Source organism: Phytophthora cinnamomi, assembly GCF_018691715.1.
Source record: "Phytophthora cinnamomi strain GKB4 chromosome Unknown Contig116, whole genome shotgun sequence".
NCBI lineage: Eukaryota > Oomycota > Peronosporomycetes > Peronosporales > Peronosporaceae > Phytophthora > Phytophthora cinnamomi.
The window spans coordinates 333,832-360,940 of NW_027151049.1; the positions used below are offsets into that span (position 1 = coordinate 333,832).

General features: G+C 56.9%; 14 protein-coding genes across 15 annotated transcripts; 9 read left to right on the plus strand and 5 right to left on the minus strand.

The window, feature by feature from the left end:
• Positions 1 to 36: 36 nt before the first annotated feature.
• On the plus strand, positions 37 to 1,554 carry IUM83_16494 (Pyruvate kinase; the record flags this gene model as incomplete). Its single annotated transcript, XM_067941380.1, has 1 exon — positions 37 to 1,554. One exon carries the CDS (start codon positions 37 to 39, stop codon positions 1,552 to 1,554), a length of 1,518 nt encoding a protein of 505 aa, XP_067781593.1.
• An 825-nt stretch (positions 1,555 to 2,379) lies between these two features.
• On the plus strand, positions 2,380 to 6,273 carry IUM83_16495 (trehalose-phosphatase, variant; the record flags this gene model as incomplete). Its single annotated transcript, XM_067941381.1, has 2 exons — positions 2,380 to 5,819; positions 5,904 to 6,273. 2 exons carry the CDS (start codon positions 2,380 to 2,382, stop codon positions 6,271 to 6,273), a joined length of 3,810 nt encoding a protein of 1,269 aa, XP_067781594.1.
• A 285-nt stretch (positions 6,274 to 6,558) lies between these two features.
• On the minus strand, positions 6,559 to 7,725 carry IUM83_16496 (GPN-loop GTPase 2; the record flags this gene model as incomplete). Its single annotated transcript, XM_067941382.1, has 4 exons — positions 6,559 to 6,935; positions 7,004 to 7,160; positions 7,246 to 7,418; positions 7,509 to 7,725. 4 exons carry the CDS (start codon positions 7,723 to 7,725, stop codon positions 6,559 to 6,561), a joined length of 924 nt encoding a protein of 307 aa, XP_067781535.1.
• A 176-nt stretch (positions 7,726 to 7,901) lies between these two features.
• Positions 7,902 to 9,383, minus strand: IUM83_16497 (putative aspartyl protease family A01A; the record flags this gene model as incomplete). The annotated part of the gene is made up of 1 exon (XM_067941383.1): positions 7,902 to 9,383. One exon carries the CDS (start codon positions 9,381 to 9,383, stop codon positions 7,902 to 7,904), a length of 1,482 nt encoding a protein of 493 aa, XP_067781614.1.
• A 279-nt stretch (positions 9,384 to 9,662) lies between these two features.
• On the minus strand, positions 9,663 to 10,853 carry IUM83_16498 (aspartic protease; the record flags this gene model as incomplete). 2 transcript variants are annotated; one of them, XM_067941385.1, is made up of 1 exon in its annotated part: positions 9,663 to 10,853. In XM_067941385.1, one exon carries the CDS (start codon positions 10,851 to 10,853, stop codon positions 9,663 to 9,665), a length of 1,191 nt encoding a protein of 396 aa, XP_067781536.1. The 2 variants fall into 2 exon arrangements, with proteins under 2 accessions (XP_067781536.1, XP_067781537.1); XM_067941384.1 differs by having other exon boundaries at positions 9,663 to 10,769.
• An 876-nt stretch (positions 10,854 to 11,729) lies between these two features.
• Positions 11,730 to 12,554, minus strand: IUM83_16499 (putative aquaporin; the record flags this gene model as incomplete). Its single annotated transcript, XM_067941386.1, has 1 exon — positions 11,730 to 12,554. The coding sequence occupies one exon, from the start codon at positions 12,552 to 12,554 to the stop codon at positions 11,730 to 11,732; it is 825 nt and encodes a 274-aa protein (XP_067781538.1).
• Positions 12,555 to 14,253: 1,699 nt separating this feature from the next.
• On the plus strand, positions 14,254 to 15,081 carry IUM83_16500 (putative aquaporin; the record flags this gene model as incomplete). Its single annotated transcript, XM_067941387.1, has 1 exon — positions 14,254 to 15,081. The coding sequence occupies one exon, from the start codon at positions 14,254 to 14,256 to the stop codon at positions 15,079 to 15,081; it is 828 nt and encodes a 275-aa protein (XP_067781635.1).
• A 425-nt stretch (positions 15,082 to 15,506) lies between these two features.
• Positions 15,507 to 16,331, plus strand: IUM83_16501 (putative aquaporin; the record flags this gene model as incomplete). The annotated part of the gene is made up of 1 exon (XM_067941388.1): positions 15,507 to 16,331. The coding sequence occupies one exon, from the start codon at positions 15,507 to 15,509 to the stop codon at positions 16,329 to 16,331; it is 825 nt and encodes a 274-aa protein (XP_067781645.1).
• A 336-nt stretch (positions 16,332 to 16,667) lies between these two features.
• IUM83_16502 (uncharacterized protein) lies at positions 16,668 to 17,535 on the plus strand (the record flags this gene model as incomplete). The annotated part of the gene is made up of 2 exons (XM_067941389.1): positions 16,668 to 16,946; positions 17,014 to 17,535. The coding sequence occupies 2 exons, from the start codon at positions 16,668 to 16,670 to the stop codon at positions 17,533 to 17,535; spliced, it is 801 nt and encodes a 266-aa protein (XP_067781636.1).
• Positions 17,536 to 17,713: 178 nt separating this feature from the next.
• On the plus strand, positions 17,714 to 19,501 carry IUM83_16503 (hsp70-like protein; the record flags this gene model as incomplete). The annotated part of the gene is made up of 3 exons (XM_067941390.1): positions 17,714 to 17,775; positions 17,853 to 18,909; positions 18,998 to 19,501. The coding sequence occupies 3 exons, from the start codon at positions 17,714 to 17,716 to the stop codon at positions 19,499 to 19,501; spliced, it is 1,623 nt and encodes a 540-aa protein (XP_067781646.1).
• Positions 19,502 to 20,034: 533 nt separating this feature from the next.
• Positions 20,035 to 20,973, minus strand: IUM83_16504 (hsp70-like protein; the record flags this gene model as incomplete). Its single annotated transcript, XM_067941391.1, has 1 exon — positions 20,035 to 20,973. The coding sequence occupies one exon, from the start codon at positions 20,971 to 20,973 to the stop codon at positions 20,035 to 20,037; it is 939 nt and encodes a 312-aa protein (XP_067781572.1).
• Positions 20,974 to 23,150: 2,177 nt separating this feature from the next.
• Positions 23,151 to 23,705, plus strand: IUM83_16505 (heat shock protein 70; the record flags this gene model as incomplete). Its single annotated transcript, XM_067941392.1, has 1 exon — positions 23,151 to 23,705. One exon carries the CDS (start codon positions 23,151 to 23,153, stop codon positions 23,703 to 23,705), a length of 555 nt encoding a protein of 184 aa, XP_067781644.1.
• Positions 23,706 to 24,505: 800 nt separating this feature from the next.
• IUM83_16506 (histone methylation protein DOT1) lies at positions 24,506 to 25,665 on the plus strand (the record flags this gene model as incomplete). Its single annotated transcript, XM_067941393.1, has 7 exons — positions 24,506 to 24,557; positions 24,641 to 24,801; positions 24,881 to 24,955; positions 25,029 to 25,079; positions 25,147 to 25,335; positions 25,418 to 25,445; positions 25,529 to 25,665. 7 exons carry the CDS (start codon positions 24,506 to 24,508, stop codon positions 25,663 to 25,665), a joined length of 693 nt encoding a protein of 230 aa, XP_067781634.1.
• A 657-nt stretch (positions 25,666 to 26,322) lies between these two features.
• Positions 26,323 to 26,735, plus strand: IUM83_16507 (uncharacterized protein; the record flags this gene model as incomplete). Its single annotated transcript, XM_067941394.1, has 2 exons — positions 26,323 to 26,361; positions 26,448 to 26,735. 2 exons carry the CDS (start codon positions 26,323 to 26,325, stop codon positions 26,733 to 26,735), a joined length of 327 nt encoding a protein of 108 aa, XP_067781573.1.
• Positions 26,736 to 27,109: the final 374 nt, after the last annotated feature.

Consider the following 27,109-nt stretch of genomic DNA (forward strand, 5'->3'; position numbering starts at 1 on the left):
AACCCTCCCCACCCCACCCCAGCCACTCTCCCAGCCATGTCGGGCGCCATCGGACTGAGCCAACAGGGCGTCGAGCTCGAGAACATCATGCGCAGCACCGAGGGCGTGGAGCGCAAGACCAAGATCTTCTGCACGCTGGGCCCGGCCTGCTGGTCGCAGGAGGGCATCGGCGAGCTCATCGACGCCGGCATGAACGTGGCGCGCTTCAACTTCTCGCACGGCGACCACGCCAGCCACGCCGACACGCTCAACCGCCTGCGCGGCGCGCTGGCCTCGCGCCCGCACAAGAACGTGGCCATCATGCTGGACACCAAGGGCCCGGAGATCCGCACGGGTTTCCTGGCCAACAAGGACAAGGTCACGATCCAGAAGGACGCCATCCTGGAGCTCACCACCGACTACGAGTTCCTGGGAGACGAGAACAAGATCGCCTGCTCGTACCCGGAGCTGCCCCAGTCCGTGCAGGTCGGAGGCACCGTCCTCGTCGCCGACGGCTCGCTCGTGCTCACGGTGCTCGAGATCAAGGACGACGGCATCGTCACCCGCGCCAACAACACGGCCACGCTGGGCGAGCGCAAGAACATGAACCTGCCCGGCTGCAAGGTGATGCTGCCGACGCTGACCGAGAAGGACGAGGACGACCTCATCAACTTCGGTCTCATGCACGGCATCGACTACATCTCCGCGTCGTTCGTGCGCACGGGCCAGGACATTGACAACATCCGCAAAGTGCTCGGCCCCCGCGGACGTGGCATTAAGATTATTGCCAAAATTGAGTCGCACGAGGGTCTGGAGAACTTCGACGAGATCCTGGCCAAGACGGACGGCATCATGGTTGCTCGTGGCGACCTGGGCATGGAGATCCCTCCCGAGAAGGTGTTCCTGGCCCAGAAGATGATGATCCGCAAGGCCAACATTGCTGGCAAGCCGGTGGTGACGGCTACGCAGATGCTGGAGTCGATGATCAAGGCTCCTCGCCCGACGCGTGCCGAGTGCACGGATGTGGCCAACGCCGTGCTTGACGGCACGGACGCCGTGATGCTCTCCGGTGAGACTGCTAACGGCGACTACCCGACGGAAGCCGTGTCGATGATGTCCAAGATCTGCGTGCAGGCTGAAGGCGCCATCCACTACGACGACGTGTACCAGTCGCTGCGCAACGCCGTGCTGGATACGTATGGACCGATGTCTACCCAGGAAGCTATCGCGTCGTCGGCCGTGAAGACGGCCATCGACATCAAGGCGAAGATGATTGTGGTGCTGACGGAGTCGGGCAACACGGCCCGCCTGGTGTCCAAGTTCCGTCCGTCGATGCCCGTGCTGGTGCTGACGGCTATGGCTGGCAGCGCTCGCCAGGCCGAGGGCTTCTACAAGGGCGCGAGGGCTCGTTGCATGGGCTCGATGATCGGCACGGACTCGATCTTGTACCGCGCCACAGACCTGGGCAAGCAGTACGGCTGGGTGAAGTCCGGCGACAACGTGGTCGCCCTGCACGGCATGGTGGAGGCCCGCTCGGGCTCGACGAACATGCTCAAGGTGCTCACTGTAGAATAGGCGAGAAGGAGGGGACCGCCAGCGCTCGCAGTCGCAGCTAAAGCATAACATGAGTTCGTGAATGGATCCGTCTTGTCTGCACCCGCGGCGGTCTCGACACACTTCAATGAAAAGTGCGCAGGATCGGCTGGAGACGCCGAGATCTGAAGCAAATGGTGCTTGGGCGCGTAAGCCTCGCTGCGTTGTCCGAAACGAATCTTCGCCTCCAATCCCTTGCCACAAGGCTCGTGACACGAGCAAGTGTCTGAATACGCCAGCGCTGGATGCGCAATCTCACTGCCACGATATGCCCCCACCCCACTCCTCATTCACAATGGAGCACTTCTCGATGGCCACTATGGCTGCAGACCGCTCACGAGCATGCCATTCCTTCTCACATTATTGCCACCGACACGTCGTCTAGAAACAAATACATGTAGGCGGAACAGCATGGAAGTTGCTGTGGTTGAAGCGGTCAGCCGTGTGTTTATGTGCGGCACACGAATGTCACTCTCACTTGAGTGCCTTCCTATCCTCTTAGGTGCGAGCGCCGTTTTCTTCTTTTGTTGGGTACGCCACGCCCCAACAGCGCTCGGAGGCGAGCGCACGGGAAGAGAAGGCCGCCAAGCACTGCCAGCGCGCCTACGCCTACAGAGCCGAGCGCGCCACCGCCGTCCGCGCGCCAGCCAGCCAGACGCACACAGACAGAGACACACACACCCTCACACAGCGAGAGGCCCTCGTCGTTCGAGTACGCCGCCTCGCCTCTGCCCTCCCCAAAACGATCCGCCGAGACTCACTCCACCGTGTTTTGTGACGCCACTCGCAGCTTTTGACACGGAGAAGATGCTGCAGCGGCTGCGCCACGCCGTGGGCTGGGGGCTGCCGGCGCCCCCGCCCGGCACGCGCGTGGACTTCCAGGTGTGCGCGGCGCTGGGCCACGGCCAGACGCTGTGGCTCGTGGGCGACCTGCCGGCCCTGGGCGGCTCCGTGGACGTGGTGCCCAACACGGGCGGCGCCGGCGCCGAGGGCGGCCTGCAGCTCGTGACCACGCCCGACCTGTACCCGATCTGGTACAACCTGGAGCCGGTGCTGGCGCCCGCGGGCTCCGTCGTGCGCTACCGCTACGCCGTGTGCTCGGGCAGCCGCTTCCTGCGCTACGAGGGCTCGGCCGAGTCGGGCCCCGTCACGCGCGAGCTCTCGGTGGGCGTGGGCTACGTGCAGACGCAGGACACGCTGGACGCGCGGCCGCGCCGCCGCTCCTCGCTCTGCAGCGAGGACGACGCCACGGGCACGGCCACCATCGTCACGGCCGCGGCCGACCAGGCCGACAGCAAGAGCGACGACGAGGACGTCCCGCCGCCCGCCTTCTGGGGCGTCATCCCGCGCCTGAGCTCGGGCCAGGCCTTCGTGGACCGCAGGGCCAACGGCAGCGAGGACGGAGCGGGCTCGCTGCACCGCAGCAACAGCCGGCGGCCGCCCGGCTCCGGCCGGCTGCTGACGGACGTCATTGCAGAGGAGAACGAGAAGACGGCGAGTCCGACGCTCAGCTCGGCCAGGCCTGGCGCCAGGGTGCGGGCCAGCTCCGGGCCCGTGCTCGGAGAGGAGGTGTCGAGCCCCGGCGCCAAGCTGCGCGGGGTCTCGGAGGACATGCCGAGTCTGAATCCGTCCCCGACTTCCCCCAGGCAGACAGCTACGAACGTGACGATGGAGGCCACCGACGGCGTTATTATTGCGGTTCACAGACTGCCCGTCCTAGTGCACAGAACTCCGGAAGGCCACTACCATATCGAGTGGGAAGACGACAACCTTATTTGCCCGTCCGGACTGCTGAAGGACTCGTACCGCGAGGCCAACTGGGACAGGGTCAGCTCGATGCGGCTGACGTGGGTCGGAACGGTGCACTGTGCGGAGCCCATTCCCAAGGAAGACGAGGAGCGCCTGGCCAAGCAGCTTGAGGATTTCCACTGCGTCCCCGTGTTCCTTTCTGAACCGTTGGGCTCGACGTTCCACAACTTTTGCTACGGCACACTCTGGCCTGTATTCCACAACATCGTGGATGTTTACGGGGCGCTGCCTACGCGCTGGTGGAACCCTGGCCAGCAACGCAATGCCTGGGCTAGCTACAAGACGGTGAACCGAATTTTCGTGAACAAGGTTATTGAGGTGTACAACGAAGGTGATTTGGTGTGGGTGCACGGACTCCACCTGCTCGTCGCACCGAGTTTCCTGACGCGTCGTCTGCCTTGTGTTAACGTGGGTATTTTCTTGCACACGCCGTTCCCGAGCTCGGAGATCTTCCGAACGCTGTCGATGCGCGCAGACTTGCTGCGTGGAGTGCTGGCTGCGGATCACATTGGTTTTCATCTGTATGAGCATGCGCGTCACTTCCTGACGAGCTGTCGTCGCATCCTCGGACTCAAGTATAGCGCGCAGCCCGGTGGCTACATTGGCGTCGAGTACAATGGCCGCATGGTCATGCTGACCATAAGCCATATTGGCATTGAACCCTCATTTATGGACCGGATTAATTCTAGTGCCCAGGTGGAGCAGGATGCAGCCGTGCTTGCAGCCAAGTTCGAGAGTAGCGACCGCAAGGTGTTTGTGAGTGTTGACCGCGTAGAGCGACTGAAGGGAATCTTGCTCAAGCTTGGTGCTATCGAGTTCTTCTTAGCTCATCACCCGCAGTACGTGGACAAGGTGCAGTTCGTGCAGATCGGTATCTGGGATACGTCCAATCCAACGCCGGAGAAGGACAGCGTTCGTGCAGAGATCTTGGCGCATATGAAGCGCATCAATGATCGTTTTGGCGGGAACCGCAAGGAGCCGATCTTTGCGTATTCGGAAGTGGAAAACACGGACATGGCTTCTAGACTACCGCTTTGGCGTGTGGGCCATGTTTTGCTCACTACGTGCGTACGTGATGCCGTCAACCTTTATCCATTCGAGTTTATCTACGCACACGAATTGGCCAAGTCGCCTGGTGTTGTAATCGTATCAGAGTTTTCGGGAAGCAGCCGCGTGCTGACGGGTAGCGTCGGTGTCAACCCATGGAAACGCGAGGAGATTATCCAGGCCATGGAACTTGCATTGACCATGTCGGATGAGGAGCGGATGGCGCGTCACCGAAAAGATCTGGAATACATCACGACGAACTCACGCACTAAGTGGGCGGAGCGTATTCTCGTTGACCTGAAGCGTACGAAGAAACAAACCGCGGAGGGCGAGTACATGGGCTACGGTCTCGGACTGGGCTTCCGTATGTTGGAATTCAATGCTGGTTTCAAAATGCTGGAGACTGATGTCGTGGCCAAGGCTTACCGCGAGACGTTCCGTCGCGTGATTTTCTTTGACTACGGTAACACTCTCACGCTTGAGGAGCCTGCTGGAACCCACAATTTCTCTAAGTATATCACTGGCAACGAGCAGAACGCGTTTGTGTCCAAGGCAGAAACTCCAAAGGCGTCATCCGATCTGTTGGCATCCTTGACTCTACTGTGTGCTGACCCGCGCAACACTGTATTTGTACTGAGCGGTAAAGAGCGTTTGGATCTGGAAAAGACGCTGGGCTCGGTGCGTGGCTTGGGGCTTGCTGCTGAGCACGGTTACCTGTATAAATGGGGCACTGGCACGAATACTAACACTGGCGGCGCGGCTCCGCCGTCAAGTGGCAGCAGCTCGAACAGTTTGGTGAGTGACGTGGAGGAAGGCGTGTGGTTGTGCACGAAGGACAACTTTGACGACTCGTGGAAGGATGTGACGCACGCCGTCATGGATATTTATACGCAGCGCACGCACGGCACGTACATCGAGCTGAAGGGCAGTGCGTTGCTGTGGCAGTACCGTGATGCTGACCCTGAGTTTGGTCAGCTGCAGGCGAAGGAGCTGCATGATCAGCTCTTGCAGGTACTGGAGCATTTCCAGGTGGAGGTGGTGACGGGTACGGACTACCTTGAAGTGCGCCCGGAGGGAGTCGATAAGGGTGTAATCGTGGATCGCGTAATGTCCACGATCGAGTCTACAAGTGGTCAGTACGTTGACTTTATCTTGTGCGTGGGTGACGATTTGTCGGACGAGTTCATGTTCCAGTACCTGGAGGAGTCTCGCAGCCGTTCCAACATGTTTACGGTGACTGTGGGCAAGAAGCCCAGCGCAGCAAAATATTTCGTGAACGACGTGGATCAGGTCATGGAGATTGTGCACGCGATGACCAAGGTGTCTACGGCTGCCAAGCGTAACTTCTCCATGAATGATTTACGGCTTTTCGATCGCAATGTTACGAGCAGGTAACTACTGATGTGTTCGTTGGTTGGTATGATGCTGTGGGTATGATCGACTAACTTTCTGTTGCTCTCTGTTTGATATTATAGTGGAGGATTACTGTCGTTCCCGAGACAAGAGGCTGGATTTAACCGACCGTCGGGTAACCTGGGCTATATGAGCGATGGCAGCTTTGAAGGAATGAAGTCGTCGCCTTTCGAGAGTTTAGCAGAGGGTGACGAGGCTACAACAGAAGAGACGCCCCAGTCCAGCACGACGAATTCGTTGGCAGGCCGTGGCATTGCCGGTAGAGGACTGGGCGGCATGGGAGGCGGCTTAGGTGTGCGCAACTCGATGTCCATGAGCTCGTTGTCCACGGCGGGGATGCCCTCGCTGCATCCGACGTCATCCACCTACGAGCAGTACCTCAGCAACGTGGACGAGACTGCAGAAGAAGAGGAAGGCGGCATTTTCTTCTAAGCCAGGGCGCGCGGTGTCCGGCTAGACAGACAGCACCCGAGTCCATCACAACGATTAGGTAAGACAGACGTTCGCGACATAAGAGGCGGCCGTCATCATCGAAGGCTATGCAGGGCTCGGCTCAGCAGCATAATATGCAGACTGAAAGGAACGCAGCTACGGCTGTGGTTGCTGAGCGGACCAAGCCGAGGCGACAAGCAGAGCAGAGCAAACCGAGAGAATGAGAGCGGGTAATACAATGGATCTTTTAAGGATTGAGCACCATGGCCAGCAACGCCTTGCCTGCTACTGCTCGAGGTATTTCTCTTGAACGTCAGGCGCGCTCTGGTCTCCGAATGCGTAGTCCTTCACGACGGCGGTCTGGAAGTCGACGCCGGTGAAGACGAAACCGCTGGCCTTGTCGATAGCCGCGACGAGCTTCTGCAGTGTCGAAGGGTCCTGGATCTGCAGCGGGAGGAAGCTCACGAGGCTGAAGTCCTCGATGACATCAACGAGCGCCTCGTTCATGCGGCGGAACCGCTCTGCGAGTCGCGAGTTGGAGATGGTCGTATGCCGCGGCTCCAACGAGATCTGGTCCTCATCCTCAGCGTCATCCGGCTCATCCAGCCGATCCAGCAGGTAGCGCAGGTCCAGCACGTCCGTGTAGAAGTCCAAGTTGAATGCTGCAGAGCACAACGCGTCAGCCAGACAGACAAACGCACACAACCTAAGCCACTCGCTGGCTACGTACCGAGCTTCCCGTACTGCTGCATGAGGTCGATCTTGGACAGTACGTTGATGTGCGGGAGCTCGAGCCGCACCATGGATGACAAGCTCAGCATTACCACCGACACGAACTTGGAGCTGTCGGTGCAGTGGTGCGCGTCCACGAGGTGCACCACGGCCAGCTACAACCACCACGCCACACCAACCAACCAGTCCGTCATTCAGTCGTCCCCCCAGCCTCCAAACACCAGTTCAGCCAGCCCGCACCTTGTAGCCCAGCTTCTGCAGCTTGTGCAGGATGCTGTGCACGCTGTTCTCGTGCGTGTAGAGCTCCACCTGGCCGGGGAAGTCGAACAGCACGTACTTGTCCTTGAGCGTCGCCAGCTTGTCCTCCAGCCAGTCGAAGTTGACGTCGATGTAGTCCATGCAGTACACCAGGCCTGCCACCAGTTAATTGACAGCGAACAGTGCAGCAACATTTTAACACTTTTAGGCTAATTGAACCTACTGGCAGGCACAGGCAGACGCACCGCCGTTCGGGCCGAGGTCGAGCTCCTCCATGACGTTCTCGAGGCAGATCATGTCGGCCACGTCCACGTCGGCCACGTACGGCAGCTGCTCGTTGGCCGGGTCCATGTTGACGACGGCCACGTCCCGGCCGTTGGCCTGCAGGAACTGCTGCATGCCGTTGCAGTACGTCGTCTTGCCCGAGCCGGGCGGCCCCAGCACGATCTGCGCGAACGGCATCCCTTGCTGCTTGAGCTATTGGCAATAATGGTCCGCCGGCTGATGCGTGTCAACGGTCCGGTTCTCCTATTGGTCGAAATACGAAAGAAACAATTTGGTTGGCTGAAAAGGCGACTTCAACGTGTTGCAGTGCATGTACGTACATGCATGTGTCATAGCTAAGCTACTTAAGTACCTCACTGCCGGCCTGGCTGGCTGCGCTTCTGGCAGTTCGGGTTCCACGGCTCTCGCTCGGGGCCCTTCTGGGCCTTGTCGGGCCGCAGCAGACGCACGTTCTGCGTGAGCTCGGGCGAGTTGCCGTCCTCCATCTGACAGATCTGGAAGGCGCGTGTGCTCAGCAGGCGCGACACCAGCGTCGCATTCTCCACGTTGGTGGCCCCCACGTCCTTGAGGAAGAAGCTGGACGGCGCGCCGTTCACCAGGCCGCCGTCTTTCTTGGCCGAGACGCGCGTCAGCGTGCGCGCGAACTGGTTGCGCACGGGTTCGGCCAGCGCTGGATGCAGACGCTCCTTCATGCACACAACGCGGCGCAGTCGCTCCTTGAGCACTGCGCGCTGCATGTCGTGGAAGCTCATGTTGCCGTCCGAGTTACGCGGGAGCGGGGCGAGCAGTGCCTCGATGTCGCGCGGCGTGTACTGAGGGAACCGCTTGAGCAGGTGGTCCACTTGGCGCACCACCTCTTCTTCCTCTTCCTGTGACAGCGAGCACATGCCGTAGACCGCCAAAATGTCCTCGCGCTCCATGCGCGCCGACATGGTGGTGAGCTCACGGTCGGTCACGACGTGTAGGCCTTTTTCACCGCTGCGGAGTCTCGAGTGAGCATCCAGCGGCCCGTACAGCCCGAAGACGAAGAGCCGACCAGCTGAGTTCGGATGCTGCAGGTGCTCCGGGAAGAGGAAGTTGAGTAGCTGGTCCAGGCCCATGGCCGCAGTTTTAGCGGAGCTTGTTTCGCCACTTGGCAATGGCATCACAGCGGCTTGGCCTTGAGGATGAGCGTGAGCGTGGACCTTGTTGCCGGAGTGTGCCATCAGGAAGGCCAGCTCGTGTGATGCCGTCAGCTCTTGAGCGCTGCAGCGGAGCCCGAGCCTCCGAGGTGCATCTTTCGCAAACCGAGCTCGGAGACAGGCGTTCGAACTTTCTGTCCAGGCTGCCGGGTTAGCGGGTCCAACAAGTTGCAGTAGCTCTGCAACAGCATTTGGTCTCTCGACGCCCAAGACGAGAGTAGGACCACTCGCCAGCGCGTGAATAGCATGCTCCATGATCTCGTTGTCGTCAGCTGTGTCCGAGCTGCTGTGAGCGTCAGTAACAATTGGGATATGTGCTCCTGCATCAGCAGCATGGCCTTCATTCGAAGCTGAGTGGCCTTCAGCTTCCGTGTCCACAGGCGCCGGCGGTCGGTACAACGCGCTGTGAGGGTTGCAAACCTCCAACACAAATTGGCGAGCTGCGTCCACCGACAAGTTGACGAGAGCCTGCTGCTTCACCACGAAGCCACTGCGCTTGAGTTCCTGACGTACAGCTTCGTCGTGTTCAAGAGCATCTGCCTGCAGTACCAATACGCTGAGTTGAACTGGCTGGGAGGGGTCCAGATCGCCGCGAGGAGTGGCTTTAGGCGACCCGACAGTACTGCGTGGGGTTTGCTGCTTGGTCTTGCTCATCGCGACGACAACCTGGGGAAAGCACGATTCAACAAGAAGCAGGCAGGGACTCACCAAACTTGGGCAACAACACACACACGACGGAAATAGAGGTTTCACAAGCGCCATTTTTTGAGCATTTCAACAGGATCAACACACTTCAGCATCGCCTCTCACAGGCTACTAGTCTGCGAGGAGTTCATACAGCATGCATTAACCTTACCTTCAATGTCACTCACCGTTCGACCAGGGGTCCGTTCAGGTTGAGTTGATTGAGGAGGGACGTCTTCGGCCATCGCCTTATGCGGCCAGCGCGAAGCCGACGCGCGGCTTGCGGGAGTCGGTGCCCCAGTCGAAGACAGTGTAGTGCTTGCGCATGAAGACGTCGCCGAGGATCCACAGCGGGCCGGCGGGGGCCGGGATGTCGATGCCCATGAAGGCGAAGAGGCAGATGGGGCCGCTCTTGAGCGTGTACTCGTCCTTGGTGAGCGTGTACTTCTTGCCGTTGAGCACGAACGAGATGTCGGGTGCGGCGGCCGAGCAGCTGATGAGGTACTCGCCCATGATGAACTTGTGCGCGCCCACGAGCGCGGCCAGCTTGGCCACCTGGTCCTTGGGGCCGGCGATGAGCGACGTGCCCGAGTCCACGATGGCCTTGTTCACGTCGGCGAGCTGCTGGCCCTTGGCCTCGACGGCGTCCAGCTTGACCGACCAGTAGGTGGCGCTGGTCACGTCCACGTACTCGAGCTCGCCCTTGTAGTGGCTCTTGTCCACGCCGCCGAGCGTGAGCTCGCCGTCCTTCTGGTCGCCCAGGTAGAAGGCGAAGACCGGCTCGTCCAGCAGGCCCTGCTGGATCATGCGGTGGAAGGGCGTCTTGAGGTGGTCGACGCTGATGGCGTCGAAGGCCAGGCCGAAGAGGCCGTCGAACTTGCCCAGGTAGTAGGCCGGGCCGAGGCCCTTGGTGACGTTCACCTCGGCGAAGAACTGGTCGGGCACGGAGAGGCCGCCCAGCGCCAGCGTGTCCTGCGACAGGAAGCCCGACACGGGCCCGCTGCCGTACATGATGTCGAAGGCCGTGCCGTTGGGCTTGTAGCTGCTGGACTTGTCGTGGTCGTACACCTTGTGCGCGCCGAACTTCTTGTCGGGCACCCAGAGGTTGCTGGAGCCCGTGTCGAAGATCACGGCGAAGGGCTGCGGCGGCGTGCCGATGGAGATGGCCCCGTAGTACTGCGCGTTCTGGAAGTCGCGGATCACGACGCTGGCCGTGCCCTCGACGGCGTCGGCGTCGCTGGCGGACGGGAAGGCGGACGGACTGTCGGCCTCGGGCGCCCACACCACCGGCCGGTTCAGCGCGTGCACGTCGTGCAGCAGCGAGGCCACGAACTCGTCGTCGCTGCGCTTCACCATGGACACGCGCAGCACGGCGGCGTCCGAGCAGGCGGAGAGGGCCAGCGCCGATAGCGCCGAGCAGAGCAGCGAGCAGCGCAGCATGACGGGGGACTCGAGGGCGGAGGAAGGAGATTCTCTTTGACAAGCGTGGGGGATCGGGAGCACTGCCGGATCACTTCAAGGGGAGTGTACCGGAAAAGGGGTACAGTTGGACTGGTAGTTGTCGGACACGGACCTCAGCAATGTTTCACTGCAAATTGCGAACGGAACGACGCGCGTAGTTTGCCTTTTCCGCCTTTGACTTGACGTCTTCAATAGTAATTCCATCCGGATGACACGCGCGTCAAGACGCTAGCTGCTGTTGCCGAATTCTAAACGCGAACCACGTTGATCCCGGCGATAGCATCGGCGGCTTTTGTCGCCTGACACCTGCACAAGATCGAAGCCGCTCGGCAATGCAACAGCATGGCCATGAGCTCCACTGGTTGAAACGTCTTGGCCTCCCCTTGAACCACAATCTGCAGAGTCTGCAGTACAGAGCATCCTCCAGCCCACACTCCACCTTCAACGTCTAATGTTTGATGTTTTCCTGTTCTTCTAGGCCGATCAACTGGTTGATATCGAAAATTGTGTTCTCGGCGTTCCTAGTCGTCTAACAACATCGCCTATGAGCAGTCCAGCCTCCGTGAACGCCACGCATGACCACGTCCAGTACTTAATAAGTCTACTGCCTGCTAGGAATAACCTCCATGCGCTCGTTGCGCCACACGCCCACGCGTGAGCACGTCATACCCAGGTCGATGCCAACGATGAGATTCATTATTCCCTCGCGTAGATATACCTATGCAACGGTATAATGATGGAACATTTGTATAGTTGTTGAAACTCGAGTGTGAGTACAAGAAAAGGATAGATGTATTTTGACTAGGACATCCAAACTACTACACAAGCCAAGTGCTGGATGCCCGCCTACACGATTTATTCGCGCGGGTGGAAGTTCTCGATGAGACCGACGTACAGGCCAGCACCAAGCAGTCCGCCGACGAACGGGCCGACGATCGGGATCCAGAAGTAGAAGCTGCGAGCCGTGAACACCTTCCAGCCCCAGCCAGCGAAGAAGGTAAAGAGGCGAGGGCCGAAGTCACGGGCTGGGTTAAGAGCGTAGCCCGTGTCAAGTCCAAAGGCCATGCCAACGCAGGTCAGCATCAGAGCAACCGCAGCCGGGAACGTGTAGGGGCTGGCGGGCTTGTTGAGCTGGTCACCGACAGCGAAGATGCCGCTGAGAAGCAGCGCCGTGCCGACAATTTCGTTGACGAGGCCGGACCAGTTGGGGATTTGCTCATTCGGGTAGGTCGCAAAGATGCTCTGTGTGGTGGCGCGCTCCGGGTCCTGGACGTCGAACCAAGGGTAGTACACCACGAACACCACCCAGGCCGCGGCGAAGGCGCCCAGGGTCTGGGCAATGAAGTAACCGGGGAGCTTGTACCATTCAAATCGGCCGAATGCAGCGAGGGTCAACGTGACCGCCGGGTTGAGGTGGCCACCGCTCACGCCGCCGGAAAAGTGGATGCCGAACAGCAGAGCGATACCCCAGGCCAAATTCACGGACAGGTAGTGGCCAGCATTGCCGCCACCGAGCACATATTGCGCGACGGACCCGTCACCGATGAGCACCAGGATGAAGGTGCCGACGAACTCGGCCAGGTAGGCGCGGACATCGGGGTTGCGAATGGCGTAGAATGGCAAACGCGGGTTGCCCTCGAGGTCGGTGTATCCAGGCTTGAGCGATCCGTACTCGGACATAGTTGTTTTGGAGGTGTGGGTTGGGAGGCTTTGAGGGAGCTGTGCCCGGTAGGAGGGAAATTGGAGAATGAGGTGAAGGTTTGAGCTCTCGATTCGAGCAAACTGGCACCGACATGCGATGGCTCGGTACGAGAGATGTCGGGTCTTCTTGTTGAAGGCGGTGAAAAGGGTCAACAACAGAGACACACTTCGAGCAGAGGCGGGTGAGCCCACATGTTGACACCTGAAAAAATGCCAGCCGGACTCACCTGCTGAACTCCAACCTGGAGGAACAGCTTGCTGTGGTCCTGGTGGTCGAGCGATGGATGATCCACTCACTCGGAACCACTAAAGCTCGCGAACAGAAACGGTAGTCTGCATTGAATTTCGTTTCCTTACTCCCAGCGGGGGCGGCCTTGCGTGGTAAATGACAAGCGAGTAAAACTAATTGACATGAAATGTTATGGAGGCCTTGCGTGTGTCTTTCTTGGGCAGATCATACGTGACCATGCTGCTAGTCTGCGATGCAGATTCCCAACTTCATTTCGTCATCTCACGCTTGATGCAGTGCTCCTCGATTGAGATCGCGGTAAAGCGACGCGCTTCATGCAAAGCGTGCAGACTGCACCGCACTGCGCCGACATCCATCAGCCGACCAAGACGACGGTCTTTCTCAGCCAGCTGGAGCGGGGGCTGTCCAAGCACAGCTTTAGTCAGGAGCTTGACTCGGTACATGACATGACCGGTGAAGATCTCTGCGGCGAGAGATGATCCGTTTTCGCGGCGACTCCAAAATTCGTCGGGCTTGTCGCGGCACTGGATCTACCCGGCCACCGGCGCGGGAATCGCCGCAGTTGGAGACGAGAGGGGAGAACGGATTTGACTCTAGGAACAGCAACACAGGAAGGAAAATAAGTTGACCACTTTTAAAACGTTTGAATACGTTGCGAAGTTCGTAAGTTCTACAGTTGTTGAAGCGGTGGTCCTTGTTGTTGCCACTTGAGCGCCAATGCAGCCGCCGCTACCGGTAGAGGAAGACCAGCATGGCCGAATTGCTGCCGGCCAATGCACAGATAGCCTGACGTTTGATGTGCCGGTCCAATTCCCATGTCCCAAGCTCATCTGGCCATGTTGAAGCCGGGTCAGACTTTGGTCCGCCCATTCTCGCTACTCGCGGTGGGATCTTCTCTAGCGAGTCAATATTGGCTGCCACGGCCAGCCTCGGCACGACCACATGGTGCTCGTCGCAAATTCATGGTCAACGTCCTGCACTTGAATCCGAGGCAACGGCGAGCCTCCAGCGTGCCAGCCTACAGCTTTGGTAGGTTTCTATGAATTTGAATTCAATGCAACAATACCAACTCGAATTCGTTGAATGTCATACAACTTTGACAACACCTTCGGTGATCGACGTATGGCTTAGTTCGCTACAACAAGCCCATGACGAATAAGACGTCGCAACCAACACCTTGCTATGAGCATGGAGCAAAGCATGTGCCTCTCTCCGGCTTGAGGTCGCTCGTGGCTCCGATGTGGGCAGCTGTTGGCGACACCAGCACTTTTTTCAGGGGCTTCAAGCACGGCTGGGTGCGAGTACAGCAGACCTGCTGGACAGCGCATCGCTTCAAGGCGATCCGTACGCGCTCGAGAGATCCCGGTGCAAGTCTCATTCTTCAATTTACACCCTTCCGGCCAAGTCTCCACCGCACCTCTGACCACCATGACCGAGTACGGCACCAGCAGCAAGCACGGCTACGCCGATCTAGAGAGCAACTCGCGCCTGCCATTCTACCACGTGCACAACCCCAACTTTCGCGCCTACCTAGCAGAATTCGTCGGCACCTTCATCCTCGTGCTCATCGGCGACGGCTCCGTCGCGCAGTACGTGCTGGGTGGAGGCGGTGCCGGCCACTACCTGTCTGTGAACCTGTGCTGGGGCATTGCGCTGCTCTTCGGCATCCACTTCTCCGGCGGTGTCAGCGGTGGCCACCTCAACCCGGCCGTCACCCTCACGTTGGCCATGTTCAAGCGTTTCGAGTGGCACAAGGTGCCGGGTTACTTCGTTGCCCAGACCGCCGGCGCATTCGCGGCCGCCATCGTCGTATTCGTTGTGTACTACCCGTGGTTCGACATCCACGACCCGGAGCGCGTGACCACGCAAGGGATCTTCGCCACATACCCGAACGCTCAGATCCCCAACTGGTCCGCTCTGGCGAACGAGATCATCGGTACGGCTCTGCTTGTCAGCGGCATCTTCGCTGTCGGCGACCAGCTCAACAAGCCTGCAAGCCCGTACAGCTTCCCCGGCGCCGTTGCTCTGATGCTCACGTGCATCGGCATGGCCTTCGGCCTTGACACGGGCTATGCGCTCAACCCGGCCCGCGACTTCGGCCCTCGCCTCTTCACCTTCTTCGCCGGCTGGGGCTGGCAGGTGTGGACGCTGCGTGACGGCTACTTCTGGATCCCGATTGTAGGCCCGTTTGTCGGCGGAATCGTCGGCGCCGCCACCTACGTGGGCCTCATCGAGGCGCACCACCCGCCTCAATAAGCAGTAACGGTGAGTAGAGCGAAGGACCGTAGGCCTCTCATTGTTCTCGAAAGACTGTAGATATGCACCTGCATATGACTGTCAATACAACTTGTACTCTTTGAATCCGAGCGAAGTGTTGTCGAAGCTACCAAGCCATCGGTGTTGGCATATACTTTGCTATTCCTGGTTGAAGGCGTTATGAGCACCGTGGCCTGAGCCCAACGGTATCCTCTACAAGTGCTCGAGGCGTAAGCGAGAGTAAATTTGGGGTTCTTGCAGCTACGAAGCTTTCAATAGCGCTGTCGATAAGATGCAGAAGCTCACGGCTCTGCAAAGGAGACTGTAGTGGTGCCAAAGTTGATAGGTCGCCCAACAAACCCCAACGCTCAGAGTTCAATTTGCCTTGACCAAGCCAAGCCAACCGCTCCAGCTCCTCTTCGAACATGGCCGAGTACAAACCTGGATACGGAGGCTATGCCGACCTCGAAGGCAACGGCCGCTTGGCGCCCTACGCCGTTCGCAGCCAAGATATGCGCGCTTACATGGCCGAGTTCGTCGGCACCTTCATCCTCGTGCTGATCGGTGACGGATCCGTGGCCCAGTTCGTGCTGAGCAAGAGAGCTGCCGGTGACTACCTCTCAGTGAACCTGTGCTGGGGTATCGCACTGCTGTTCGGAGTTCATTTCTCGGGTGGTGTGAGCGGTGGCCACCTCAATCCTGCAGTCAGTGTGACGATGGCGCTCTTCAAGCGCTTCGAGTGGCGCAAGGTACCGGGCTACATCATCGCACAGACACTGGGCGCCTTCGTTGCTGCCTTAGTACTCTACATCGTCTACTACCCGTGGCTCGACATCGTGGACCCGGAGCGGGAGTTCACGCAGGGCATCTTCGCCACGTACCCGAATCCACAGATCCCGAACTGGGCCGCCTTCGCCAACGAGGTCATCGGTACGGCTCTGCTGGTCGGTGGCATCTTTGCGCTGTGTGACCAGATCAACAAACCGGCGAGCCCCTACAGCTTTCCTGGTGCGGTGGGTCTCCTGCTCACGGGCATCGGCATGTCGTTCGGCCTCAACACCGGCTACGCTCTCAACCCTGCTCGTGACTTCGGCCCACGCCTCCTTACGCTCTTCGGCGGCTGGGGCTGGAAGGTGTTCTCGTCGCACGGCGGATACTTCTGGATCCCTATCCTGGGCCCGTTCATGGGCGCTGTCCTGGGTGCTGCCATGTATGTGGGTCTCGTCGAGCTCCACCACCCACCTCAGTAAGAGATACCCCACCTCATTCCAAGCAACTCTCACCTCGAAGGAAGCGAAACCGAACGAAGGCCAGCATCCCATTTTATTCAGAGTAGCTTGCAAATAAATATACCTCCCCATCAAACGTGCGCGCATTACGATAGTAGGTTATCCTTATCACTGGCTCGGTTCCTCCATTGCGATCGCCTAGGAACCGTGACGTCGAAGCGAAGGTATTTCTTCAAAATGCCCACGCCAACGTTCGCGTTGGGCAGTCTCACAGGATCATCATCGGTGTCGACTCTGGAGCGTTCGTTCTCATCGTCATCTATTCGAACGTCTCCATCCAAAACTTCGCCAGGTCGGATGCCGCAGAAGAGCTTCGGCCGACTGCCAGCTCGTGTTGCTGCTGCACCCGTCTCGCCAACTCCCCCGCCGCCGATTATTACTCAGTTCGATGACTTGTCTGGCGTGGCGCCTGGCATCGATGACGGTGACATCGCACGCGGAGCTCGCCAAGAGATCGCGAGTGATCAACCAACGATAGAAGACGATGTCGACCACGAGGACAAGAAGACGAAGCTACGAGCTGAGCTCGAAGCACTGCGCGAGGAGCTGCGCGATCTTCGTGACGCCAGCTCAAAGGTAAGCCGCACCATAGCGACAAGTGTTTGTCTTGACAATTTGAACTGACTTGAGTGCTTTGGCCCAGAACGACGAGACCTGGCAGCGCGACAACGCCCGTCTAAAGGAGCAGCTCAAAGCAGCGACCACGCGTGAAGCTGCACAAGAGGAACAACTCCGAATCCGAGACGACCAGCTCGCTCTCTGTCGTCAAGAGCTGCGCGAGCTCCAAGAACACCAACTGAAGCGCGAGGAAGAGAAACAACCAGCTCTAGTGCCTCCCGCCGTCGAGGATGCTGGCAGTTCTGGGCTCGGCCGAGAGCGTGAGCTTCTGAAACTTGTCGTGAAGCTCGTGGGCTCCTCCAACGTTCGTACCGTGCTGCGCGAGAACCCGAACGCCAGCCCCGCTCAGCTCCGCGATGCGTTGGTTCGTCTCCGCTGCCCTCAGTGCCGACAGTTGTCGCCGCCTTCACTCACCAACTCACCTCCCAACTCCAAGAGCACCAAAAGCCTCCACGAACTGTTGTTCGTAGCGAATCGCTCGCCTCGACCTCCGTCCCCGGCGACCATCCGTTTCGACTCGATGGGCTCAAGGTCTCCACACAAGTGAACAATGACACACTAGGTAGGTCTTAGGCAGACGTACTGCTAAAGTACTCACTTACTAGTTGGATCAAAGCATTCGTTGCATTGAGCACCAGCCCATGTCGTTGCAGTCCTGCGCAGATCTCGTGACCTGTCTATAGACTGGAACGGCCACGACAAAACTTGCAGTTGAGTAGCACGAAATGGCTCGCGATGGCCTCAGCGTGGGCATCGACCTGGGCACGACGTGTCTGCGCGTGGGCGTGTGGGTGGACAAGAACGTCAAGGTCGTGGAGAGCGAACCGGGTAACCACGAATTCCCTTCGTTCGTAGCATTCACAGACACGGAGCGACTTGTTGGCGCCGCCGCGTGACTCGGAACGTGCACAACACGGTGTTTGGCGTCTCGCACCTGATCGGCCGCAAGTTTTCGGACCCGGAGGTGCAGGAAGACTTGAAACATTGGCCATTCAAGGTGGTTCGTGGGCCAGACGATAAACCGCAGGTGGTAGTGCAGATCATGGGCGCGATCAAGACGTTTCAACCTTTGGAGATCCTCGCCATGATGCTGGCGGAGGCGCGCGAGACTGTGGAGATTCATCTGGGGAAGAAGGTTAAGAACGCGGTGGTGACGATACCTGCCTCCTTCAGCTACGCTCAACGGCAGGCGATCAAAGATGCCGGCGCTGTTGCAGGCCTGAATGTGGCACGCTTGACCTGTAAATCGACCGCTGCTGCCATTGCGCACGGACTGGAGAACAAGACCAAAGCCGGCCAGAGGAACGTGCTGGTTTTTGATCTGGGCGGCGGCACGCTGGATGTGTCGCTCGTGGCCATTGAAGAAGAGATTTACGAGGTGTTGGGCACGGCTGGGAGTTCTCATTTAGGCGGTGAAGACGTTGACGCCCGCCTGGGAGAACACTGTGTGGCCGAATTCAAGCGGGTACACCACAAAGACCTGCAGACAAATGCGCGCGCGATGATGCGGCTGCGCATGGCTTGCGAACATGCTAAGCGAGCTTTATTTGCTTCAGACTCGCTCGAGAAGTTCATTGAGCTAGACGGTTTACACGAAGGCATTGACTTCCACACGACAATTACGTATGCTCAGGTTGAAGCTATATGCACTGGCATTTTTGACGAGTTATTGGTACATGTGCAGCAAGTACTGAGTGATGCTAGCGTCTTGAGAAGCAAGGTGGATGAGGTGGTCGTCGTGGGCGGATCCACGCGCATCCCGAAGGTCAGACAGCACCTGGCAGAGTTTTTCAACGGCAAAGAAGTCACGAGGTCCATCCGCGAGGAGGAACTCAATGTACTCGGTGCCACCATGCAGGCTGCCATGATAACCGGCGAACTGTCGGTCATACAATCCCTCCACGAGTTTATGGTGCTGGATGTAATGCCGCTCTCACTTGGAGTAAAAATCGATCCCGCGGAACACCACAATTCCAACGAGGAAGACACGAACGTTTTCGACGTCTCAGGATAACCAGTTGGCCATGCGCATGCAGCTTTGCGAAGGCGAGAGTGAGATCGACAATGTGAGCAACACGCATGTCCTCGGCAAACTTGAGATGGACGGGATCCCACCGAAACCGAGCGGGGAATCGAAGATTGAGGTTTCAGTTGAAGTCGATGTAAATGGCAGTCTAACAGTTCTAGTTTTAGAGGAATCGGCGGACAAGACGAAAAAGCTCACGATCAATGGTGACCGTCTGTCAGTATCGGAGATCGAGCGTCTGAAGAAGATAGTGGCAAAGGATACGTCCAAGCTGGAGCTTGAGAACTACGCCAATTCTGTTCGTAGTTCCGCGGCCAAGCGGATTGCTGAATTGAAGCGGTCTATCGAGGAGATGCAGGCAGTCAAAGACCAGGCTACAGAAACCCTGCATTGGTTAAACAGGAATCAGTCGGTCGAGAGGCGAGATATCGATGTCAAGAGAAGAAAACTAGAGGAGGCAAGTACTATGGTAGTCTACCATTGGTAGGGCCCTAGTTTGCAATTAGAGCACGCTGTGACTGTTGGGAGGGCCCTAGTTTGCAATTAGAGCACGCTGTGACTGTTTTGCCATTTCGAAGTAAGGCCTTACTTCGAATAACTAACAGCAAAGTAAAAACTCTCGAGCTGGATATCGTTCTTGCAACTACCAGTCTTGTTCACAGGGAAGTGCCTGTAAGGTCCATTCTCAACCAGACCCATTCGGCCGCACCGCATCGCACAGTTATGTGTCATGCGGCCGCATCGGTTGAGAATTGTTTCCAGAAAGCTGCTGCGCACCACGAATACGGCTGATTCTAAAGCAAAAGCATATACAATCGAACCTTGTGAGATTTTGAAAATGCTAGGGCTTCACCCCCTTTGTCGGAACTGGGCCACCTTCTATCCTCGTCCTCTGTAAAATAGGCGTTTAGTGTTGTCGAGAGACTCGGTCAACAGTATTAATCAGACTTATCGTGTACTTCATCAAAGCTACCGCGCCTCAGGCAAAGGAACTTAGGGTAACTTTCCCCGCCGTTTCCTTCATTTGGCACCAACGCTGGCAAGAGAAATCTTGATGTGGTCCAGCTTGGTTCCTGTCGAATCCACTTGCCGCTGCTTGGTTTCGTCCTCAGCCGATTGGCGCAACTTCAGCTTCGATTTTTGCTTAGACCCTCTCGGCATGAATCCCGAGAACATACTACGCACTTTGCCAAGGGCACCACTGACTCTGCGTGAGCTCTTGTCCTTTTCAGCGTCCTTCAGTGCACTTCCGGCCTCCGAAGCAGGCAATGAACTGCAGTTGATTGTAAACTCTTTCTCCTTGCCCGTTAATTTCTCCACGACCGAAGCACTCCAGTTCGAGCTCGCGTCGATGTCAATTGTTACGTCGAATTCTGCCTTGTCAATGAGAACGCCATCCATGTCGAGAATGCCCAGTTGAAGGTTGCCTCTTGCGTTCTCGCTGTCACCCTCGAAAAAGTGGAAGCGTACAACCGAGTTTTTACCAGGTGATGTTGAAATGGTTTGAGTCCTTTTCATTGGAATGGTGCAATTTCGCGGGATGACGACCGTCTTGGCCCCATTTACTTCCATTTGGAGGGACATCGACATTACGTTCAACAACAAGAGATCTTGCAACTTCGGCACATCGTCTCCAGCAAGAACGGCGGCTTGAATCGCTGCGCCGATGGCGGCGGCCTCCTCCTTCGTGATCGTCCCAGCCAGCTTTCTCCCATCGAAGAGTTTGGACAAAAGCTGCTGCATTTTCGGAATGCGAGATGACCCACCAACAAGCACGATCTCGTCCACTTGGCACTTTTTCACCTTGGCATCTTCCAGCACCTTCTCAACGGCCTCCACGGCCTTGTCGAACAAGTCAGCGCAACATTTCTCGAATTGGGAGCGAGAGACCGGTAAGTGGAAGTCAACGCCTTCGTGCAGCGAGTCGATTTCAATTTGCGTTTCCGTTGAAGTCGACAAGGTGCGTTTGGCTCGCTCGCAAGCACCACGCAAGCGTGCCATCGCACGTAAATTGGTCTGGAGGTCCTTGCCGTGGATTCTATTGAATTCAGCCACACAGTACTCAACAAGGCGACTGTCAAAATCGTCTCCTCCGAGATGAGAAACACCAGTTGTAGCCGACACTTCGTATATTGCACTTTCGATGGAAACCAGTGATATATCCAATGTGCTGCTGCCAAGGTCACAGCTGAGAACGGTTTGTACACCAGTTTCAGTCCTCTTATCGAATCCGTACGCGATGCAGGCAGCTGTGGGGGCGCTGATCAAGCGCGCCACGTTAAGGCCAGCGAGAGCACTGGCGTCCTTGATCGCTTGCCGTTGAAAATGATTGAACCTGACAGGCGCCGTCACCAATGCGTCTTCCACCCTTTTTCCTGTGTAGGATTCGGCCATTTCCCGCATTTCTGATAGAAACATCGCAAGGATCTCAACAGGCTGAAACGACTTCGATTCACCTTTGAACGACACCACCACTTGGGGCGTATCTTCCGGTCCACAAACCACTTTGAAGGGCCAGTGCTTGGTGCATTCCTGTATCTCGTGGTCCGAGAACTTACGGCCGATCAAGCTCGTGATGTCGAAGATTGTGTTTTGCGAGTTCTGCATCTGCTGCTGCGTGGCAGGTTCGCCAATGAGTACCTGAGTGTCCGTGAATGCCACCACTGTCGGCGTGAAGCGATCACCCGACTTGCTGGGCACGATTTCGACGCGTTCGTTTTGCCAGACACCCACGCGAGAGTACTTGGAGCCGAGGTCGATGGCCATACTTGGCCTATCTGCGGCAACGTTCACCATCGTTGTAATTGTTTATCGCTATCACGGTGTGCTTGTCTGTTCTCGATTCTTTTGCAAAATGAAGGCTGGTGCAGGACGACCACGTTAAGCTCGTTATGGTAGTCGTAGTAAATAGTGGTTCCGCTACCCTCGATGTTTGTACTGGTATCGAACTTCGCGGTCTTATCCTTGCGTAGTTTTGATCGGATAAGAATGAACGTCTGAAGGACATAGATACAGAAGTTGGTTGGTTAGATCGTCATTTTAGGTCCATTCTTAACCGGCTCATCAGCCAGTGACTTGTGTATAAAACCCTATCGGTGGTTTTCATTCAATGCCACTCCACACACCTGTCTAACTGCATATCAGGCTTCTATAGATAAAACGATAAAACCTAACACCAAATAGAACGCCGTTAACCCCCCCCCCCCCCCACTCCACACACCATAAACAACAGAAAGGTCTCTAATTTTGATCTTACATTTTGCAGCAGTGAACTTGGAGTTTGCAGTTTTGAAGTTGAAAAGGTGCCTAATATCTCTTTGAAGTAAGTAAAAGTCGAGGCTGAAGTTGCGTCAATCAGCTGAGGACGAAAACAAACAACAACAGGTGGGCACAGCAGCAAGTGAGCTAGGTGCTATCAAGATTTCTCTTGCCGGTGGTGAAGGAAGTGGCGGGGAAGGCTACCGTAAGACTTTTGCTTGGGGTGCCATTCGTTAGGCGTGGTACAAATTGTACCGTACAATGAGCCTCATTAAATAACTACTTAGTACACTGCAAGCTGGTTGATAATAATTGATTTCTCGCTTCGATCTTATCCTGTAAGTGTCGAGGACTACCGTCCTCGACAACGTTGGATTTAGTATGAAGACGTAGTCGCCTGTATAGCGTATTTCCTTCGCCTTGCATCTGTGATCTCTGAATTATTCAGCTTTCGGCAACTCCGCTAGACAAAAAAACGAGCAGCAATGGCCAACACCACTGCAGGTAGGCCCAGCATTGGCATCGACATAGGCACGGCATACTCCAGTGTGGCTGTTTGGCAGAACAATCGTGTGGAAATCCTTCCTAACAAATTTGGCAACCGCTTGACGCCTTCGCACGTGGCATTCACGGATATGGAGGTTCTGGTTGGCGATGCTGCCGTAGACCAATTACTTCGAAATGCAAAGAACACAGTGTTCGGGGTAACGCGCCTGCTTGGCCGCAAATTTTCGGAGCCGGGAGTCCAGGAAAACATCAAGCATTGGCCATTCGAAGTGGTTTGTGGCGCAGACGATAAACCTCAAGTTGTAGTGCAGTTCAGAGGAGAGACCAGGGTACTCGAGCCTGTAGAGATTATGGCATTGCTGCTTACTGAAATGCGCGGCATCGTGGAGACTTACACAGGCAAGGAGGCAAACAGCGCGGTCGTGACAGTACCAGCCTACTTTAACTACCCCCAGCGACAGGCAGTCAAGGATGCCGGTGCTATCGCCGGACTCAATGTCCTGCGAATGATCAGCAGTTCTACGGCTGCCTCAATGGCGCATGGGGTCGACAAAAAGGGACCAGAGCGCAAGGTGCTTGTTGTTGACCTAGGAGCCAGCACGATGGATATGTCGGTGGTGGCGTTCGAAGAGTGCAACTTCGAGGTGTTGGGTACTGCTGGAGATATCAACCTGGGTGGCGACGACTTCGATAACCGCCTAGTAGGTCATTGTGTAGATGAGTTCAAGAAAGCTCATGGCAAAGATCTCCGGACCGATTCACGGGCCATGCCTCGCCTACGCAAGGCTTGTGAGCGAGCCAAACGAGCGTTATCACTGTCTAAAGAGACTACCATAGAGCTTGAAGCGCTCCATGATGGGATCAACTTCCTCCAGGCAATCACACGCACGCAGTTCGAGAGTTTGTGCGCCGATCTGTTCGACTGAATCCTGTGGTCGGTACAGCAGGTGCTAAGTGATGCCAACCTGACTAAAGCCAATATTCATGACGTCGTTCACGTTGGTGGATCAACGCGCATTCCGAGAGTTAAAAAACTACTAACAGAGTTCTTCGATAAGAAACTACTGTCCAGAGTGGTTGAAGAAGCTGCCGTGATCGGTGCCGCCCACCTAGCTGCCACTCTTTGCCACGATCCATCGCCGAAGTTGGACAATTACCTGTTGTTGGATGTGGCACCGCTATCGCTTGGAGTGGAAGTTGGCGACCTGACCACGACAGTCATGATTCCGCGCAGCACTACAGTTCCAACGAAGAAGACGGAGACGTTTTCGACGTCAGAAGACAACCAGTCTATCATACGAATCCGAGTTTTCGAGGGTGAGGGCTGGAAAATCGGTTGCAATCCCATTTTGCACGAATTTGACTTCGATGGAATACCTCCCATGCCTCGCGGCGAAGCCAAGGTCGATATCACGTTCGACGTCGATGCGAACGACATTTTGCATGCTCACACGAGCGATTGAGGAGGTAAAGACCCTCGAGCAGAAGGCAGAGGAGACTCTGCAATGGCTCGATGCGGACGAGGCTGCCGAAAGCGAGGATTTGCACCTGAAACAGAGCGAAGTCGAAGCAGTGGCAGCTACGCTCCGTTCCTTCAAGCTATCTACGGGTTCATCCCGTTGAAGTTGTTAAGTTGCATCTATAAAGCAACTTAATTATTTTGTGTGCCATTAGCTGTTAGCTCACCATCTGTACCAACTCCACCACCAATTCGGTATCAAAACCCATGAGCACTAGCGAGGCAGAGGTGGCCGTGGCCTCCAAGGGCGTCTCCGTCGGTACGCACGCGCCATCTCAATGCGCACTTGCCGTGACCGTCTCCCCCACTCACTCAGCTCCCCACTGATGTGATTTTCTGCAGTGGAAGATGCCGCCAAGCGCCACGCCGAGATGTTTTCGGAGTTCCCCGAGCCGGAGGTGAAGAAAGTGTCGCGCCTGGAGCGCGAGAAGAAAGAGCTGGCCAACCGCTCGCTGGTGTACGGGGAGATCCCGTTCGAGACGGTGGACGCCATTTTTCAGCTGGTACGGAGGCTCGAAGGGACCCAATTGAGGGGTAATTGGGGTCGGAGGGGGCTGACTGGCTGCGGATGCGTCTTGCCAGATGAGGACGCAGTTCGGCGTGCTGCTGGACAAAGGCGGGAACTTCTACGACATCGGCTCGGGCTGTGGCAAAGTGGTGCGTGCTGGGAGATTAACGTTGGAGAGAGAGAGACGATGATGTGCTGATGTGGTGGAGCTGTGTGTGGCAGGTGATGGCGGCGGCGCTGCTGCACGACTTCTCCAAGTGCTGCGGCATCGAGGTGAGGACAGGCGGTGTTGGAGCTTGAGTTGGAGTGAGGGGTGAGACTGATGAAGTGCTGGTGGCAGGTGCTGGATGGGCTGCATGCGGTGGCGCTCAAGGTGCTGGATCGGTGGCGATACCAGATGCTGGACTCGTTGCCGGTGACCAAGGCCGATATGGATGTGGGCTTTGCAAAGGCTGACGCTGTCAAGCGGCCTGATGTCTGGCGGGACGCCACGCTTGTGTTTTGCAACTCGACGTGTTTCAGTGACAGTGTAAGTCTACCTGATTGTCTGGAGGGTTACGTGTGGGATTGGGAACTCACGCGCTTTACTATATTTCGGTGCACCGTTGTAGCTAATTCAAGCGATTTCGACGGAATCGGGTGCGTGGTGGATTCGGGGCTTAGAGATGCATGTTGCCTAACAGCTTGTTTCGTCGTGTTTGGTGTTACTTGGATGAATGCAGACCAGTTGGCCGTTGGCAGCTACTTTGTGACGGTGACGAAGCCATTGCAGTCGACGCGATGGCAGGCGGTGCACGAGGAAAAGTTTCACATGAGCTGGGGACGTGCGACGGTCATTGTTCAGAAGAAGATGTTCTGAGTTAAGAGATGTTGTGTGCGTTCAGGATCTGGGCCAATACTGAGCAAAACGCTGTAGTGTTGGTTGAGTCTGCAGCGACGGCGGGCGAATTCAATAGGAATACCTTTACGTGTACGTATGCACAAGGTTGAAACTAAAGGAGGTTAGAAAAGGAAGGCCACCGGAGAAGAGTCAACAGCGTTGGAGACTTGAGTCCTCTGAACGAGGTATATTTGAGAATGAGAAGTTACTTGGAGCAGGGGCTCCGTACTACATACACAGGGGCATTCCCCTTGGAAGCGTGAGGCTAAATGTCTAACCTAGCTACAACAGTTGCGTGTCCTTCTGCTGGACAGAAATGAGCATTCGCACTAACGCATACCACCTAATAGTGCGCCTGTAGTGCATACCGCTGCGTAATGCTTGCACGGTATCCCCATTCGCAATAGAAACTACGTTGACAGCTCCACCTCTGCAGTCGGTGCTTCGCATGGTCAATCGACGGAGTTCTTGTGTGACTATTCAAAAACGATTGCCAAGACTAACCACGTCGAGGTGAAAGAAAATCTCGGTCATTTCCCTATCTGCCGCAAGCAGTGCTGGTCGCTCCCGCCGAGTCCCCTTACTTTGAGCCATTGAATATCGCACGGAAAGGCCAACACCAAACACCGAGTTGAGATGGTTGAATTCTTGAGCCAGCACTGCTTCGCGCCGAAGGTCCTGCTCACCCCCGCTATCGTTTCTCCTGTAACCAAGCCGCTGGCCACGACTAAGACCCTAACTGCTTCGATCCGGAGTTTCAGCGTTGCTGGGACGTCTTCATCCACTTCAACGTCAAAGCCACGCTCCGACACATCGATGCCCAAGTTACTGACACCAACTTTTCTGCTCGCTGCTACGTTGACAACTTCTTCGGCGAAGAGCAACAGGAGCAGCTCGCCTGCATCGGCCAGCTCGAGTGTCAGTGCCAGTGGACCTTCTCAGCCAACGTCGACGTCCAAGCCGCTGCTGTTGACCCCAGCGCTTTTCGCCCCAGGCACGAAGCCGACCGCGACGCCAAGCGAGCCAACTGCGCCAACGACGTCGACTAAGCCTGTCAAGGCTGCTTCTACCGCCGCTACAGCCTGTCTGCAGCCGGTGCTGCTCACCCCAGCGCTCCTGAAGACGCAGTAGCCATGTCCGCCATCGAAAATGGTCCTCGACGTCCGTTCCATCCAAGTCGCAGAGAGCCAGCACTTCAACTACGACAATACAGTCCTCCAAGGTCTCCGTTCCTCTTGCCCACTCTATAGTCTCCTCTAAAGTCCGATCTTTCGTTATGGCTCAGCAGCCGGTTCACTGCGGTATTTGACGGCGTTCGGGGGCAGGAGGTCTCCCGATCCGCCGTGCGTGTGTTCCCCGCCCCATTCCTCCGCCCGCAGGGACGGCCATGCGCCACCGCTCAGTGCTCTGGACGCGTCTGCGT